At 39.5% G+C, this 19,135-nt stretch overlaps 1 protein-coding gene across 4 annotated transcripts in view; it reads right to left on the bottom strand.

Annotated features, from left to right (window-relative positions):
* GSK3B (glycogen synthase kinase 3 beta) overlaps window positions 1-18,417 on the bottom strand; it is a 251,570-nt gene extending 233,153 nt beyond the window's left edge. For 3 of the 4 annotated variants that reach the window (XM_055260261.2, XM_063630117.1, XM_055260259.2), the window contains exon 1: window positions 17,258-17,398. In XM_055260261.2, coding sequence (XP_055116236.2) covers window positions 17,258-17,345 — 88 coding nt within the window. In that variant the 5' untranslated portion in view covers window positions 17,346-17,398. Of the gene's footprint in view, window positions 1-17,257 lie in introns of all 4 variants that reach the window. The other variant, XM_055260260.2, reaches the window with a different exon arrangement.
* Between the last annotated feature and the right edge of the window lie 718 nt (window positions 18,418-19,135).

The raw sequence follows: 19,135 nt of genomic DNA on the forward strand, positions 1-19,135 counted from the left end.
CCATTTGTGTTAGTATCAACAAACAAAATACTTAGGAATAAATTTAACCAAAAAGTTGAAAGACCTGTACACTGAAAACTAAAACTACTGATGAAAGAAAATGAAGAGTACACAAATAAATGGAAAGAATTCCATGCTCATGGATCAAAAGAATATTGTTAAAATTATCATACTACCCAAAGCAACATATAGATTCAACACCAATTCCTATCAAAATCCCAATGGCATTCTTCACAAGAGTAGAAAAAGCAATCCTAAAATTCACATGGAACCACCAGACTCTGAACAGCCAAGGCAATTCTGAGGAAAAAGTAAAAGTTGGAGGCTTCACGCTTCCTGAGTTAAAATTAAGTTACAAAGCAACTATAATCAAAATAGTTTAGTACTGCCATAAAAACAGACACACAGACCAGTGTAACAGAATAGAGAGCCCAGCAACAAATTCAAACATAGACAGTCAACTAATTTTCAACAAAGGCACCAAGACAACACAATTCTTCAATAAATGGTGTTGGGAAAAATGGATTTCCACATGCAAAATAATGAAACTGAATCCTCATCTTACACCAGACACAAAAACCAACTCAAAATGGATAAAAACCTAAACATAAGACTTGAAGCCACAAAATTTCTAGAAGAAAACATAGGGAGAAATCTCCTTGACATTGGCCTCAGCAATGACTTCTTCCATGACACCAAAACACAGGAAACAAATGTAAAAATAGATGAGACTACATCAAACTAAAAAGCTTCTGCACAGCAAAGGAAACAACAAAATAAAAAGACAACCTACAGATTGGGAAAACATTACTGGCAAACCATATATCTGATAAGGGGTTAATATTCAAGATTTATAAAGAAATCATACAACTCAACAGCAAGAAAACATATAACTCTATTTAAAAATGGGCAAAGGAGGTGAATAGACATTTCCCCAAAGGTGACATAAAAAACGGCCAACAGGTATATGAAAAGGTGCTCAACATCACTTATCCTCAGAGAAATGGAAATCAAAACTATGATAAGATACCACCTCACCCCTGTTAGGATAGCTATTATCAAAAAAATAAAAATAAAAAATAAGAGATTAAGTGTTGGCAAAAGTGTAGAGAAAAGAGAACCTCTGTACACTGTTGGTGAGAATGCAGATTAGTGCAGCCACTTTGGAAATAGTATGCAGGTTTCTAAAGAAATTAAAAATAGAACTATCATATGACCCAGTAATTACTCTTTGGGTATATACAAAATATTATGAAATCATCACTTTGTAAAGATAACTGCATTCCCATGCTCACTACAGCATTATTCACAACAGCCAACATATGGAAACAACCCTAGGTGTCCCATCAGTGGACGAATGGTTAAACTTCAGTGTGTGTGTATATATATATGTGTGTGTGTGTGTACACACACATATGGATGGACCTGAAGGACATTAACTGAAATAAACTATACACAGAAAAAAAAAAATCATGATCTCAATTATATGTGAAATCTTTTTTCAAAAAAAGGTCAAATATACAGAGATAGAGAATAAACTGGTTAGCAGAATTTGAGCAGGGCAGGAAATGGGGATATGTAGGTCAAAGTATAGGAAGTAGCAAATACCTAGGATAAACACGTCAAAAGATCTAATGTACAACATGAAGACTATAGTTAATAATATTGTATTGTATCTAGGCTTTTGTTAAGTGTTGAGAAGATTACAATTGCTCTTGGTAGGGGCGAGGGAGAGGGGGTGGGTAAATATGTGAGATGGAGATGTTAATTTCTTTTACTATAGTAGCCATTTTATTATAATATGTATCATATTAACATCATGTTGTATATCTTAAATATACATAGTAACATTTATTTTAAATTAATTGCTTACTAGTGTACAATGACATGGTAAGTACTCAGAAAATTTTCTCCCTTTCCTTCAAGTCTGGAGGGCCTGGGATCAACATCTGGAACCTATTCCCTACTAAATGTAAGGCCCCGGAATAAATCAATTAAAAATATATATATTTTTTAACCTCACTTTTTTCTAATTAGCTTCTTCCCCCACCCCAACTCCTATGGTCCACAGCAGCATTTCTCACCTCTTTCCTAGACTTTAGAAAGTCTAGGCTTTCTCAGCTATATGTAAGAAATTAACACACAAAAAAAGATGTGTTTTTAATTAGATATAATGTGAAATGCATTTTAAAACAATTTCCTACTCCTAAATAAATACTGAAAGCCAACAAACTATACAACTTATATTGATACCATAACTCACACAGTGCAGGCAGGCAATCTCCTGTCTCTGGCTCTTCTTTTCTAAGGACCCAGGAATTGGCCCACCTGCTCCCATTTTGGAAGTCATGACAAATACGACAAACACACCCTTTGTTTCTAAGTTCTCCCTCTCCAATGTAGAGCAGAAATATCAGAAATATCATACTAGAACTTCTCCTCTTTTTTTTTTTTTTTTTTTCTGAGATGGAGTCTCGCTCTGTTTCCCCGGGCTGGAGTGCAAGTGGCACGATCTCGGCTCACTACAACCTCTGCCTCCGGGATTCAAGCAATTCTCCTGCCTCAGCCTCCCGTGTAGCTGGGATTACAAGTGTGCACCACCATGCCCAGCTAATTTTTGTACTTTTAGTAGAGACAGGGTTTCACCATGTTGGCCAGGGTGGTCTCAAACTCCTGACCTCAGGGATCTGCCCGCCTCAGCCTCCCTCTGGGAGGAATTACAGACGTGAGCCACCGCACCTGGCCTGTCTCCTCTATCCTTTCAAAAAGCACAGCTCTTCTTTAATTTTCTACAGTCTGACAGGAAATTACACACACACACACACACACACACACACACACACTTTTTTTTCTTTTTGAGACAATCTCACTGTCTCGCCCAGGCCGGAGTACAGTGGCGCGCTATCAGCTCACTGCATCCTCTGCTTCCCAGGTTCAAACGATTCTCCTGCCTCAACCTCCCTTGTAGCTGGGATTACAAGTGTGCACCATCATGCCCAGCTAATTTTTGTATTTTTGGTAGAGACAGGGTTTCACCATGTTGGCCAGGGTGGTCTCGAACTCCTGACATCAGGGATCCGCCCACCTCAGTCTCCCTCTGGGAGGGATTACAGACATGAGCCACTGCACCTGGCCTGTCTCCTCTATCCTTTCAAAAAGCACAGCTCTTCTTTAATTTTCTACAACCTAACAAGAAATTACATGCACATACACACACACACATTTTTTTTCTTTTTTTTTTTTAAATAAGTAGACTACTGCCACAAGTAGATACATATTAAACATTTTTTTCTTTTTGGGACAGTCTCACTCTCTCGCCCAGGCTGGAGTACAGTAGCGCGATATCGGCTTACTGAAACCTCCGCTTCCCAGGTTCAAACGATTCTGCTGCCTTAGCCTCCCTAGTAGCTAGAACTATAGGTGCCTGCCACCGTACCTGGCCAATTTTTGTATTTTTAGTAGATATGGGGTTTCATCATGCTGTTCAGGCTGGTCTCGAACTCCTGACCTCAAGCGATCCACCCGTCTCAGCCTTCCAAAGTACTGGAATTACAGGAGTGAGCCACCGCACCCGGCCTATATAAACATATTTTTTAAAAGCCTCAGAGTCTCTCAGTAAAAGTTATTCCTGATGTTCAACTGAATTTAAATAGAATTATACCTTGTTCTCTAATAATCCTCTTGGTTCAAGAACATAACAAGTATTTGCTACTTACAGAGAAAATAAATTTCTTCCATGTCTGAGAATTGTACCCTATACCAGCCAAACATCTCACAATGCACACATTTAATCACAGAAGGAAATACCATGCTGATATGTGGAAAGCAATTTATTTTTCAAAACCAAATACAGAAAGTCATATTCTACCACTATTTAAGAATTTGTATTATGGCCAGGTGAGGTGGCACACACCTGTAATCCCAGCACTTTGGGAGACCAAGGTGGATGGATTGTTTGAGCTCAGGAATTTGAGACCAGCCTGGATAATATAGCAAAATCTCGTCTCTACAAAAAATACAAAAATGAGCCAGGCATGGTGGTGCACTCCTGTGGACCCAACTAATGTGGATGCTGAGGTGGGAGGATTGCTTGAGCCCAGGAGGTTGAGGCTACAGTGAGCCAAGATCACACCACTGCACTCCAATCTGATCAACAGAGAAAGATTCTGTCTCCAAAAAAGGTGGGAGGAGGGGGAGGGAAGAAGAAGACGGAGGAGGAAGGAAGAAGGAAGAAGGTAGAAGGAAGAAGGAGAAGACAACGACACTCTTTCCTCTAATAAAAAAAAAAAAGAAGTTGTATTATTTAGCAATAGAAACCCTATTGTTTATTAATATCTCTCACCCTCTCTGGGAAAGCTCTAGAACTGACATACTAATATATCAAACAAACGAACATCATCTTAAAGACCCAAAAAGAGGTCTTGTAAAAATTAGTTTCGGCCAGGCGCAGTGGCTCATGCCTGTAATCCCAGCACCTTGGGAGGCCAAAGCATCCAGATCATCTGAGGACAGGAGTTTGAGACCAGCCTGGCCAGCATTGTGAAACCCTGCCTCTACTAAAAATACAAAAATTAGCCAGGCGTGGTTGTGGACACCTATAATCCCAGCTACTCGGGAGGCTGAAGCATGAGAATCGCTTGAACCTGGGAGGCGGAGATTGCAGTGAGCCAAATCACACCACTGCACTCCAGCCTGGGCAATACAGCAAGACTCAGTCTCAAAAAAAAAAAAAAAAAAAATTACAGTTTCACAACTCCCCCACAATACAATTACATACCTAACTACATCCATGACGAAAAGACTTTTCATATTTATATATTGTGTGTTTACTTTATTCTTTTGCAGAGTAAGCTACTTGGTGAAAGGAAAGAAATTGAACTGTCAGGTTTCACTGTTATAAATCTCTCTTCAGTCCTTACCCACTCCAAATAAAATAATGTAAGAGGATACCATAGTAGCGTCATAGGCTCAATGTTTCAAAGGTACTGTGCTTACCAACCAGTGCAACCTAGCACCCAAGTCCTTTCTTTCATTCAGTCATCCATCCAAAGATTCCAGAGCCACTCAGTGCTAAGCACACAATGCAACAGAAGTGTCTGTATACTCTATGTCTCCTTCCTTGCCCTACTATCATTCCTTCACATTTAAGAAAAAAAAAAAAAAAAAACAGGGCCAGGCACGGTGGCTCACACCTGTAATCCCAACACTTTGGGAGGCAGGCGGATCACGAGATCAGGAGATAGAGACCATTCTGGGCAACATGGTGAAACCCTGTCTCTACTAAAAATACAAAAACTAGCCGGGCATGGTGGTGCATGCCTGTAGTCCCAGCTACTGGGGAGGCTGACGCAGGAGAATCGCTTGAACCCCGGAGGCGGAGGTTGCAGTGAGCCAAGATCACACCACTGCACTCCAGCCTGGCAACAGAGCGAGACTCCATCTCAAAAAAACAAACAAACAAAAAACAAATTTAACTTCTTATAGCAAAACTTAAATGTTCCTAGAAACATCAGCAATAGCTTGGTGACCTGTAAACTGTCATACCACTAGACACCATATCACATGACAAACTGCCTTCAACTAGAATATGTACTAAGTGATTCAATACAAAAAGGACTGTGCTCCACACTGCAGAAAATACAAAGATGCATAAAATATTTTTATGTTATGTTGGAACTTATGATCTCCTATGGAGAAACAAGACACATTAACAAGAATACAAGGAAGAACACTAGAAGGGCCACAGAGAGTGCTGAAGGAGTTATATGAAAGTGAATTTCATGCCTTGAGGTAAGCGCGAATGACTAAAGAGGTGGCATTTGAGACTGAAAGCCAGCTAAGGTCTTTGAAACAGCAAGGGGAAATAACATATGACAAAGAATATTTGCATCAAAAAAATTCCACGGGGGCCAAGGCAATCATGGTAAGGACAACATCTAATTATCTTAACAGCAAAAATTTCAATACCTGTTTTAACAGTTTTACTAAAATAAGGGTGGAAAGAATCACTATCCACCCTACAGCAAGCCCCCATCTGAAAAACGTAACAATTTTCAACCTCTTTTAAATTTCAAAATAAGCTGAAAACATGATTAAAAACAAAGGCATAAATCAATGAAGTGTTTTTAAACCACACACACCTTTTCCATTACTTAAGAATGACAAAAATAATATAATTCCTGGACAGAATTCTAAGCCTGCACTATCCAATACAATAACCACTATCAACATGTACCTAATGAACACTTGAAATGTGGCTAGCCCAAATTAATATGTTCTTTTTTTTTTTTTTGAGAAAGAGTCTCACTGTGTCGCCCAGGCTGGAGTGCAGTGGCACAATCTCAGCTCACTGCAACCTCTGCCTCCTGGGTTCAAACAATTATCTGCCTCAGCCTCCCGAGTAGCTGGGATTGCAGGTATCCGCCACCACGCCCAGCTAATTTTCGTATTTTTAGTAGAGACAGGGTTTCACCATCTTGGCCAGGCTGGTCTTGAACTGACCTCATGATCCACCTGCCTTGGTCTCCCAATGTGCTGGGATTACAGGCATGAGCCACCACGCCCAGCCCCCAAATTAGTATGTTCTTTAAGCGTAAAACACTCACTAGGTTATAAAGATTTACTACCCAAAAAAAGAATGTAAAATATCTCAATAATTTTTATATTCATTACATCTTGATATATTATTAGTTTGGATACACTAGGTTAAATAAAATATATTACTAGAATTAATTTCACTTGTGTCTATTCTTCAAAGTGGTTCATAGAAAATTTAAAATTACATACATAATTCATATTTTGGGCTTACATAATACTTCTTCTGAATAGCTCTAGTCTAAACAATTACTTAATATTAATATTTTTCAGATTTTTGTACTTGCCTCATGTTGGCATGGTAATCACTTGATAAAATGATACAAAGTAACCTTCCAACATCTGTTTCTCAGTATCTAGATAATGCAAGGGTAAGGATATCTGCCCAAAAAGTATACAGCTTCTTAACTGCCCTTTTGGAACAAATATGGAAAAAAACAATGAACAACTTTTCCAGGTATATTTATCAAACAGTTATCAGATAAGAACTACTCAACAAACAAACAAATCGTGGGATTTCCATACAACGAAATGTTATTCAGAGATATGGGATCCAGGAAACTGGAGAGCCAACCCTGAAGAGCAACGAAAGAAGTCAGAGGATGACAGCTATACAACCGGGCCTGGAGAACAACCAGATCAGATCCCAGCAGTTGGACGAGGGCTCCAGGAAAAAGGACACTCCAGGAAAAGAAAGGGGCAGCAGGCAGGTAGAAATCCAGAGAATGTCTGATAAATTGGTATATTTGGGGGGAAGAATTGAGATTATAATTATTACAAACAATATAAAAAAAAGGAAAGAAAATGGCAACAATAAAGTCTAAAAAGATTAAAAGCAAAGGAAAAAATGTGACTGTCACTTTGAAACAGCTTAATAGCTCCTTAACACGTTAAACAGAGAGTTACCATATCACCCAGCCATTCCACTACTTAGGTATATACCCCAAAAGATCTGAAAACGTATGTCCACACAAAAACTTGCACACAAATGTTCACAGCAGCATGTTCATACTAGTCAAAAAGCAGAAACAACCCAAATGTACATCAACTAATAAACAAATCATGGGATTTTCATACAATGAAATGTTATTCAGCAATAAAAAGGAATGAAATACTAATACATGCTATAACATGGGAGAACCTTGAAGACATTATGCTGAGTAAAAGAAAACAGTCATAAATGGCCACATATTACATAAATCCATTTATATGAAATGTCCAGAACAGGCAAATCTATAAAGACAGAGAGTAAATTAGTGGTTGCCTAGAGCTGTGGGGAAGGGTAACATAGGGAATGACTGCTAATGGGTATAAGCTTTATCTCTGAAATGATAAAAGTGCTCTAAAATTAGATGGTTGGGATGGTTACACAAGTCTATGAACACCTGTGTACTGAAAAAATGAATGTTACGGTATGTGAATTATATCTCAATAAAGCTATTCTCATAAGGAAATGTGATCACTGTATACTACTTGTTTCTACATAGAATACTGTTCCATGTCTACATACTGAGAATAATTTGAATAATAATTTAAATAAATAATAGTTTTTAAATAGTGGCATAATTATACCAGTATGAAAGCAAAAGGGAGATGGGCATGACAATAAATGATGTCTACCACAGTAAGACAAAAAAAATAAAATTAATTTTATGAAATAGATAAAAAGCACATAATTAAAAATATGACAAAAACTACTAGAGGTAACAGCTGTCATAGCCAATGTTGCTTCTAAGAAGTAGGACTGGAGGACAGATTATTTTCCATCATAAGCCCTTCTGCACTATTTGATTTCTTTAAATCATATATTCCTTTATAAAAGTAACTTTTATTCAACAACTAAGGGGTGCTTGATTTAGGAGCAGAATGAAACCGTATGCTCTTAAAGAGGTAAAAGGCACAGGCTTCATTGAGATTGACGCACACTGCGCCTCTGATCTCTCAAGAGAACAGGTTTTCTCATCTAAGATGTTAGAAAAATAGAAAGTTAAAAAATTATCCTTTGTCTTTTTCTTTACCATGAAATAAACATCTATTTTAAATGTGCTATTAATTGTTCATTGGTTAAGACTACTAACATTTTACCTCTAATTGCCACGAGAGGAGCTCTGTCATCTTTGCACTTATTCTCCAACTAACTTACATTTAGAGAAATAAGTATTTACTAATTTAATAGGTTAAAAAATAGCAATTTTCTAGACTTACTGAATTTTTTAATTCTAACACTTCTGCTAAAGCTATTGTTAATTTATGTATGTATACACAAAATGCAAGTCTACTATAGAAATCATTAATCCGTAAAGATTCAGAATACCTATGAAAGGACACATAAGAAATTGTAATGCCAGTGGTCTCCAGGAAAGAGAACTTGTTGTTGCAGAGGAGGAGAGAAGACTTCACTGAATATCTTTAAAATTTTGAACCATGTGAGTAAATAACATTTTTTAAAATTTAAAGCAAAATAGGTAAATAAAACATGCAATTATCTGGCACACTGTACTCAATAATTACTGCTGTTATTACCATATATTATGAGAATATGATATACAGTACGTCGCTCTTCTATATACATGTAATTATATCTTACTATTAAAACTCTACCAACTCAAAGCTTCCCCCTTTCCTTCATAATTTATGTGTAGAATGTGAAAACCCTGAATTCCACTAGGGTAAATGTCCCTGCAAATACTATCAGTCTGATGTCAGACATAATTCCAGTACCTCCAACTCTTCAGGTGCTCACACCACATACTCAAAATCTAGCATTAGAAATTCAATTGACTCAATAACTTCAACACAAGTCATGAAGAAAGTGTTAATCAATTAAAAATATTAACTGATTTTGCTGCACTTTGCAAGGCAGAGGCCGGCAGATTGCCTGAGGTCAGGAGTTTGGGACTAGTCTGGCCAACATGGTGAAACCCCGTTTCTACTACAAATACAAAAAAATTAGCGGGGAATGGTGGCATATGCCTGTAATCCCAGCTACTCAGGAGGCTGAGGCAGGGGAATTGCTTGAACCAGGGAGGTGGCGGTTGCAGTGAGCCAAGATTGTGCCACTGCACTCCAGCCTGGGCGACACAGCAACATTCTGTCTCAAAAAAAAAAAAAAGTATTAACTAATTTTATAAAATAACAGGAAGCAGACAGTGTTGCATTTAAATAAGATACCTTTCCTTGGAAAAAAACCTAAATCACCCAACCTTTCTAGTTATATTAGCCAATTAAGCCCCTAAGAATTTCTCAGACCTCCAAAAGAAAAACTACTTTGCCACTATCACCCTTTTTCTTCAGCCTAACAATTAAGATACCCAGCTTTTCAATTCTCATAGGCCATAAATGTATCTAGAAAAGTTCCTCTCTAAATAGCTATTCATAATTCATAAGAAAGCTTAAATGACTCCATGCAGTGCCTTCTAAGCAGTCCACAAACAAAAGGTACAAGCCAGCCAAAATCCAAGCAGCAATTCCATATATACTAACGAGGAAAAAAAAAAAAGAAACAGTAAGACAACAAATCTTAAATCAGATAAAATTCTGCTGCTGAGTTAATAAATGTAGATGGACAATGGAAGAAAGTGTTGGAAACAATACCCTGGGCTAGCACACTAAAGACTTTAGTACCTTTATCCATACTGCTGAAATCCAACTAGAAGATGGTGAATCAGACAGAGATGACCCAGTTCTCTTCATCACTTCAGTGATCAACAAATTACAGATATTTTATGTAGTTTTATTTAGTTTTTAGATATTTTATGCAGAAGCCCAGGTTTCCAGAAGAGATTTTTCTGCCTCCTGCCTCTTTAAAAGAGAATTAATATTCTCGGATGGGTGCAGTGGCTCATGACTGTAATCCCAGCACTGTGGGCGGCTGAGGCAGGATTCCTTGATTCCAGGAGTTCAAGACCAGCCTGGGCAAGATGGTGAAACCCCCTCTCTACAAAAACTACAAAAACTAGCCAAGCATGTTGGCGCATGCCTATAGTCCCAGCTACTCCAGAGGCTGAGGTTAAAAGATCACCCGAGCCCAAGAGGCAGAGGTTGCAGTGAGCCAAGACTGCGCCACTGCACTCCAGGCTACGCATAGGCAACACGGCAAGACCCTGTCTCCCAAAAAAAAAAAAAAAATTTCTCTGGGTGAACATTTTGAACAATTATCAGAGTGATTTACCCTGAAACTGTATGAACCTACATACCCTACATACACTAAGTAATCCCAATATGCTTGTTTCCCCGAATCATCCATTCTTTTCAGTAGCATAATGCTTAATCAGTACCTATCCATTCCCCTTTGATCTGTGATTTCAAAAAAAACCAGACAACTCAATGAATTACAACTATATGTTAAATAATAACAAGGAACTGTTAATAAAACCCTGAAAACTAACCTATGAGCGAAGTTTATACTCCATTTGTCTGCAGATATTAGCTGCTCAGGGGCACTTCTGGTTTACTGTCAACTACCAGCCAATTCCAATAAGGTGAGATTCCAAATAACCCAATTCCACATTGATGCATAGCTGTTATTCTTCGAGAAAACTAAATTAGAAACACAATTTAGTTCAGCCACATGTGGTGGTTCACGCCTGTAATCCCAGCATTTTGGGAGGCCAAGGTGGGAATATCACAAGGTCAGGAGTTTGAGACCAGCCTGGCCAACATAGTGAAACTCCATCTCTACTAAAAATACGAAAAATAAGCCAGGCATGGTGGCAGGCGCCTGTAATCCCAACTACTTGGGAGGCTGAGGCAGGAAAATCGCTTGAACCTGGGAGGCAGAGGTTGCAGTAAGCCCAGATCACGCCATGGCACTCCAGCCCGGGAAACAGTGTGAGACTCCATCTCAAAAAAAAAAACAAAGTGTATTTTTTATTACTGAATTGATTTGAAATAAGAATCAAGAAATTAACCTTAGACCATGTTATTAAGGGAACACGTTAAGGACTTGGCTTTGTGCTGCTGTTAACCATGGTACTCTGGAAATAAAAGGTTGGTTTGACAAAACTAGTTTCAAGACAAATACATCATTACTTCAAGTGATCAAACCAAAAATGCTAGGAAAACTATTCAATACAAAAAATATAAGATTTAATCACTTACAAAATTGGAACCTGCACATTGTTTGGAAGTTGACCTCTCTTCCCAAAATATAAGCAAAAATGGTAAAGGGGATTATAAACTAAGAACCCAAATCGACTAAATTGTGTTTTTTCTTTTTTTTTTTTAGAGACGGAGTCTCGCTCTGTCGCCCAGGCTGGAGTGCAGTGGCACGATCTCAGCTTACTGCAACCTCCGCCTCATGGGTTCAAACGATTCTCCTGCCTCAGCCTCCTGAGTAGCTGGGACTACAGGCACACACCACCACGCCCCCGCTAATTTTTGTATTTGTAGTAGAGAGGGGGTTTCACCATGTTGGCCAGGATGGTCTCAATCTCCTGACCTCGTGATCCACCCGCCTCAGCCTCCCAAAGTGCTGGGATTACAGGCGTGAGCCACCATGCCCAGTGAACTAAATTGTGTTTCTAAATCTTATACCACATCAAATGCATTACAGACACAAGTATATTGGAATAATTTACAAAAAATGGCCACTATGTACTGCGTATTAGCTCACTTAAAAAAAAATAGAAAACTCAATAATGCAAAATGGAATAAATATTCCTTTTTTATATAAATTTAAACGTAGAAAACTTCAGGGAAAACAAACCGTTCTTCAACTCTACTCAGTTCCTTGCTGTTCTACTCACAGGTTTTTATATAAACATACATTTATACATTACACTCAACAAATTTCAAAAGCAATTTGATTTATATAACCAAGGATGATTTGTATAACTCAAGATAAAATGCCAAGAGTGCAACCTCCGCTTTAATGAAAATGCTCTTCTTCTGAACAATGAAAATGCTTTTATTCTTGAAATCGGGTAAAACTCCCCTTCCACCACCATCACCCCACAAAAAAAAAAAAAAAAAAAAATCAGCTAGAAAATGATAAACATTCCAACAAATTAATTTACTTATCATGGTGATTATGTTCTTAGAAGAACAATATCCGGGGAACCCGGTTGGTCCTGTTAGTACCAACACATACTCTTGTCTCACCCACACAAGCTTTCTGCCCCTCCATTCTCCATTATAGGGTGGAGCATCACAAGAGGCACCACAATCTCACATCCTGTCTGTCATCTCCATCCCTGTCTCAACCTCATGGGTCTTATTTAAAAGTATGGAACTGTGACAACAGGGTCAACATATGCATGTTTCACGGCCTTCTCTATGCGTAAAGTGCACACACAAATAGAGCTCTCCCACTCTTTAGACTCTGCTGCTAGAATAAAATCTCTGACTTTCCCAGCCTTGCTGTTTCTCCAAAATATTATCTCACACCTGCAACTCAATTCTAATATAAGGGATAGACAGTAAAGGGTGCCAAGTACTGATTTTCAGCTGAACTTTGCCAGTGAAATGAGAAGATGTCACCTCATTTTCTAAATGCAGTTCCCAATCAGCCATAAGGTGATCTGTGAATCTCTGGGTTCCCTTGAAGTTTTTCCTTTTGCCTGTGACTTACTGTCACTTCACAATTAGCATTCTACAGGTGCATGCAACAAGAAAGCATGCAATTCTTAAATATCTTAAATGTTTTAACAACTCTGGGGAAGTCGGGTTGGGAAATGACTGAAAATAAAGTTCTGGTTTTCAGTCTCACACATGAACTCTTTTCCACATTAACACAGGATTATCAAGAAATAGGCTAAACTCTAATAGCCTAATTTTTAGATGTCATAAAGAGATTAAACTTCCCAGGGGAATACGGAAACTCTAAGTTGCTACCTACTCTTTGGCTTTAATCACCATATGACGTAATACTGCAGAATAATATGCAACTACTATTATTCTCTCTTTGCTAATAGAAATTTTGATCTAAAAAAGTTTCATATGAGGAAACAACTTAAGTGATACAGACTTATTTTCATATTTCTAAATCTTAAGTATTAAACCTAAACAACTAGCTAAATTTTCTCCAACTGTATACCAAAAGGATTACTAATATTTTAACCAAAAGTGCCACGAACAGTCCCTTACTTTCCCTATTGAGTAAAATATCATGTGATTCTAAAGAAAAACTTTATAAGCATTTATTTAATTACATGTAAACTTGGAAGTGAACAAAAATGAACATTGGTTTCACTATAGCAAGTAAAAAGTAGTATTTCAAATATACTGATTTAAATTTGGGATTAATGCCTAAACTCAACAAAAAGGGCAAAAAATACTTGTTATAAAATCAACTTTTAATTTCTTCTGGAGCTTTCACAAAGTGAAGGCTCTCAATACTTTATTCTTAGATAAATTTTGCATTTAAAATAATAGTAATAATCATTATTTATAAAAAACAAGTTTTAAGCATATATCAAAGATTAATGGCTACATAAAATATCTAAAATGTTTCAGTCACAGTTTAGTCCAAAAAGTATTTTCATTGTTTTGAAATAAACCATCATGAAACTATTATAACCAGGTTTCAAGTGTGAGGCTTTTGAAGCTGTATATAAAAAAAAAAAAAATTAGGACTTTGATGAAAAGCATTTAAATAAAAGCCCTTAGTTTACTGCTCCCAAATATAAATCCAACATTTTTAGGTGTAGAAAAATTAGGAACTGTGCAATTAACAGACTAGGAAGTCAAATATCATTGCCAGTAACTAACTGCTGTCTGAATTTCAAGGGAACTTATTGTATATTAAATTTTAAGAAAGTGAACTCACCTACCCTCTCACCTCAGCACTTTCTCAATTTTCCCATTACAATTAACAATATAACTCAGCAGTCAAGTCTTCCAGGCCAGTAACATCAGAATTTATTTTTAACTCTTGACTCCTTCACAAATATTCCACTTCAGTCCAGTATGAAGTTCTGCCAGTTCTTCATTCACACTGTCTCTCAAACTTGTTCCTTTCATCCCATTTTCACATTTTACTTTATTCCCTCATGATTCACAACATACCCTACTAGCTCCCTAAAAAGGCTCTAGCATCTCTCTACTATAATTCACTAATTCAACTGCAAAAATCATCTTACATCTTATTCAGCAACCAACAATAAATCCAGATCTCTTCTGAATCTCAATCAAACTTGTACAGAACCCCTCTGCCCTCCATCAGCTAACTTTCTCTTATTTCTCAAATTCCATCTGTTCTTACTTCTTATTTAGGCCCCTTTAATTCAGATTTGCCAACTTGATTATTGTCTCTCATGCAAAACTCACCATCTTTGTTCCTTGCTACACTACTTCCACCTAGACCTTTCATGCTTTTCTACCAGTTCAAGTTATCACCTTCTTTTAACATGTCTTAATACACCTTGTCCGCAGGAAGTCTTTCCTCTCCCAACCATCAGTCTCACCCCTTTACTCTTTGCCACTCTGAACAAATGATTCAATTTGTATTTTACAATCTTGCAGTCATCATGCTACTGTTTTAATTTTTTTTTCCCATAGCCTCCCTCTACAACTAAAGGATAAGCTTTTGAGAGCAAGGACTACAATTTCTTATGTCTGTTTTCAACAGGGGTTCCTTAGAATGCTAGCATCCTAACAAATGCTTAAAGACTCCCCTTTCTTTTAAATGCCTTTAAAGTCAAAGCCGTCAAAAACACATAATTAACACTAAGCTCCAACTTTTTAAATTCTAAACTGACCTATATGATAATCGGAATTAAACATTTTCATCTATATATTTTACAAGAGTTACTCCATCCTTAGTATCTGTATTATCAAGAATTCAAGAGTCATTTTCAAAGAAAATCCTGAAAAGAAAATGAAAAGTCCCAAAATGTAGCATTATAATCTAGCATTACAGATCTCTGAAATAAAGCTAATAAATCAATTAGCTGAAATTGACTGACTGGTTTTCAAACTATATTACCAAGATGTAAAACATACAAACACTCCAGTACCACAAGAGGCTCTTAAGTAGCTATTATAAGATTTGTATCATCATAGCTGAAAATTACCCCGGAATTTTAAAATATTTTTCAAATGACTCCATGAAGTGTTTAGAAAGCACGACCCTTCCCTGAAAGATGCATAATCAGCTTTCCTCTTTACCTACCCCGGCATTCTCTACTTGCAAGCCACCGGGAAAAAAAAAAAAAATTAACTTTCAAAAATTATCTCCCATTCAGCTATTACCTAGACTATCCTGTTTCAGGCTAGTTCCCAAAGCCAACATGAATTGAAATCTTGAGTTCAACTAAAAGTGATCATTTTATGTTACCTAAGAATATAATCAATTTCACATAACATCACGTTTTGTGTGTGGGGGGGTTCTTAAAATCTCAGTTCTTTAGTTCTCTCAGTTCTTCTAGGCAACAAAATAATTTGTCTTTGCCCTCATGATGCCCCTCTTTCCCACTATAAGGAAACATTATAGATCCTTTTGTTAAATTCTGCAAGTATGTTTAAACAAGCTGTCATTAAATACCACATGAACTTCTCCATAAATAGAGATACACTGGAACATTAGATACTTAGTATATACTAAACACTTCAAGAGCATACTTTTCAGCGCAAACCCAGGACAAGAGTAGTCTATCCACAACCCTGAACACAGCCCAGATATCCCTATTATTTCTAGGACCATAGCCATCTGCAAAAGCCAAAATGGAAAGGACTAAATCCACATTCTTCTAACTAAATCCACAGTTATCTAAATGTGATGGAAACTAACGCTAGAGTGTTTTAAATCGTCCTTTTTAAGGAATCCCCCAGAACATTTAACAGGTAATGAATGCAACAGCACTCCAAAATTGAACTTAAATATAATGAGCCAGTGACAACATTTAACTTGGTATTTGGCACTATGACAAAACAAATCTCAATCAAAACTTGGACCTATTAATACTTCCAAGTTAACTTTTGATTAAACATAAATTATACGGTGGCAGGTTGGTAATGTCAAAACAGGAAGGTTAAGAGAACACATCAAACCACTTAGCCAATTGAACACAAATGCATAGAGATGTTACTGCTGCTAGGTATTTATTGGCTCCCACTAGTCCCTTCTGAAGAGAGAAATCAATGGCAGCCTCCAAATGTGAATGGTTACTGAGCAAGTTCATCCACAGATTAAGAACAAATATTATGTGCAGTCATACAAACAAGAAAAAAATGTTGGGAGGGTGGGACATTTAACGTCTCTATTAAGTATATCAAACTATGATTAACCCCTGAGACCTAAAATACCCTCTCATTCCAAATTCCATAAATTCTGCAAATGTGCATAATGGTTTATTAATCAAATCTTCTCCTTCTCTTTATTCTAAAGGATGGGCAAGTAAACACTGTCATCACTACTTTAACGTGGAAACACTCGAGCACTTGATGAAACTGACTACCAACAGCAAGAAAAGTATAAGAAAGCAGTTTCAAATCGAATCATCCAAATAAATATCATATTATCTCAATTCAAGGTTAATGAGACCGGGGGAGGGGGTATGGGAGGAGTAAAGAGGCAGCTGCTTCATCCTTGACTGAAGACAGGTTTTGCCCTTTTCCATTGCCTGTTTATCAGGAGGTCTAATATTTTCAGATCCTGGTATTTCGAGGTTTCTTATTTTAAGGGCGAGGTGGAAAAGGGGTGTAAAATAAAATCAATACTCACTGCTAACTTTCATGCTGCCAAAAGCTGAAGGCTGCTGCACCGGCTTGCAGCTCTCCGCAAAGGAGGTGGTTCTGGGCCGCCCTGACATGATCACTCTTCGCGAATCACCTTTTCCTTCCTTCCTCCTTCTCTTCCTTTTGTCTTTATGTTGGGGTGTTAGGTTAATGATAAATGCAGCATTAAGTTCTCCCACAGAAGAAAAAGAAAATGACTTCGTCCTCTTGGCTTTTCACTCCTTTTGTATACTATAAAAAACAAAACAAGCGATGTATTTCTCCTTCAAGACAGATCGGCACGGATATTTAACATATAGATGATTTAGGGCTGGGGAAAAAATACAATTATTTCCCCTCCCTTTCCCGGGAGGAGAGAAAAGAGGAGGCAAATCCTAAAAAAATATGTATCACGTGAAACGGGGGCAAATACTTGATTGAAAATGAGTACTTCGAATATTATATTTTCCTCGGGGATTTTTTTTCCGAGTCAATGAAGAAGGGAAGCGGCGGAAGGATCACGAGTCTCACGCTTGAAGAGAAAGGGGGATGGGTAAGAGGGAGGGAGAGGGAGGGAGGGGGTGGCTCGGAGATGCGACGGGGAACGCTGCAGCTCCGGCAGCTGCGGGATCCGGCGGGCTGACGGCGGGGGCCCGGCGAACTGGAGGGCGGCGGAGTCGCGAGTCAGTCAGAGGCGGGCGGTGGCGGTGGCGGTGGCGGTGGCGGCGGCTCCTCTCCTCATTGCGCCAGGAGCAGCTGCAGGCGGCGGCTGGATCCAGCGGCCATGGCGGCGGCGGTGGCGGAGGCAGCTCCCTTCAGACCCCAGGCAGCGGCTCCTCGACTGCTCCCCATACGCCGGGGACATGGGAACCCGGCAACCGCTTCCGTCCCTCGGGGCCCCCTCCCCCGTCCGCGGCAACAGCTCGGCCGCCCTCCCGCCCCTCGGCTCTGCTCGGTGCCCGCTCAGGAAGTGTCCGCGCTTTGCCCCAGCCCAGAGCCCTGTCAGCGGCTGCGGGGCCGGCTCCTCCTCGCTTCCTTCCTTCCTTTGTCACTCGGCCCGGGCGGCGGCGGCGGCGGCGGCGGCGGCAGCACAAGCCCGCATTCGCCCGGGTCAGGGGCTGCTCTATGTGAGGAGCGCTGTCTGCGCAGCCGCCTTGCACTTCCCCACTCCCCCTCCCCCCTCCTACTCGTCCTCCACCTCCTTCCTCCCCCACCCAGCCTTACACCGCCCAGCGCCCCGCCGCCCGCGTAACAGGCGTCTGGGAAGCGCCGACCGAGCTCCACGCTCGCCCGCTTCGGCTGGGAGCCGAAGCCCGAACGGAGCCAATCACGGACGTCGTTTGTTTGCGGCTCCTCCCGGAAAAAGCCGATCAGCCTGAGAAACCAATTAGAAAGTGACGCTGGGAAACCACGCCCAAAGAGCGGAAAACGCCGAAGGTAGCCGAACGGAAAGGGTGAATTCGCCTTGTTCGGTGGCTCGCTGGAGGAGCCATTCGACAATGGCAACAGTGGCCAGAGTCGCCGGCCCTTACGAAAAAGCTTGAAGAGTTGAGGACGGTGAAACCCAGAGACGCTGGTGAAACTGCACGGCTGGGCGCCGCCGCCGCTTTGTAATTGACTGGAAAACTCCGCTGGGAGCGTACCTCCCTCGGTGATTGGTGAAGAGAAGGGGGCTTCCGAGGACAGTCTGGCCAGTCAGGACTTCCCTCCCTCTCCAAGGTGGGGAGAAAAAAGCGAAGGGAGGGCGTCTATAAAGCGCTGTCTCATTGGCCTGAAGCTTAGGCGCTGGAGTTGGGGCAAAAGGGAGAGGGAGGGAGCCCGAAACTCGCGGCGGTGGCCAATCCGTTCTCACTGCCGTCCAATCGCAAGACCTAGCTGCGATGTG

Source organism: Symphalangus syndactylus, chromosome 21 (assembly GCF_028878055.3).
Source record: "Symphalangus syndactylus isolate Jambi chromosome 21, NHGRI_mSymSyn1-v2.1_pri, whole genome shotgun sequence".
NCBI lineage: Eukaryota > Metazoa > Chordata > Mammalia > Primates > Hylobatidae > Symphalangus > Symphalangus syndactylus.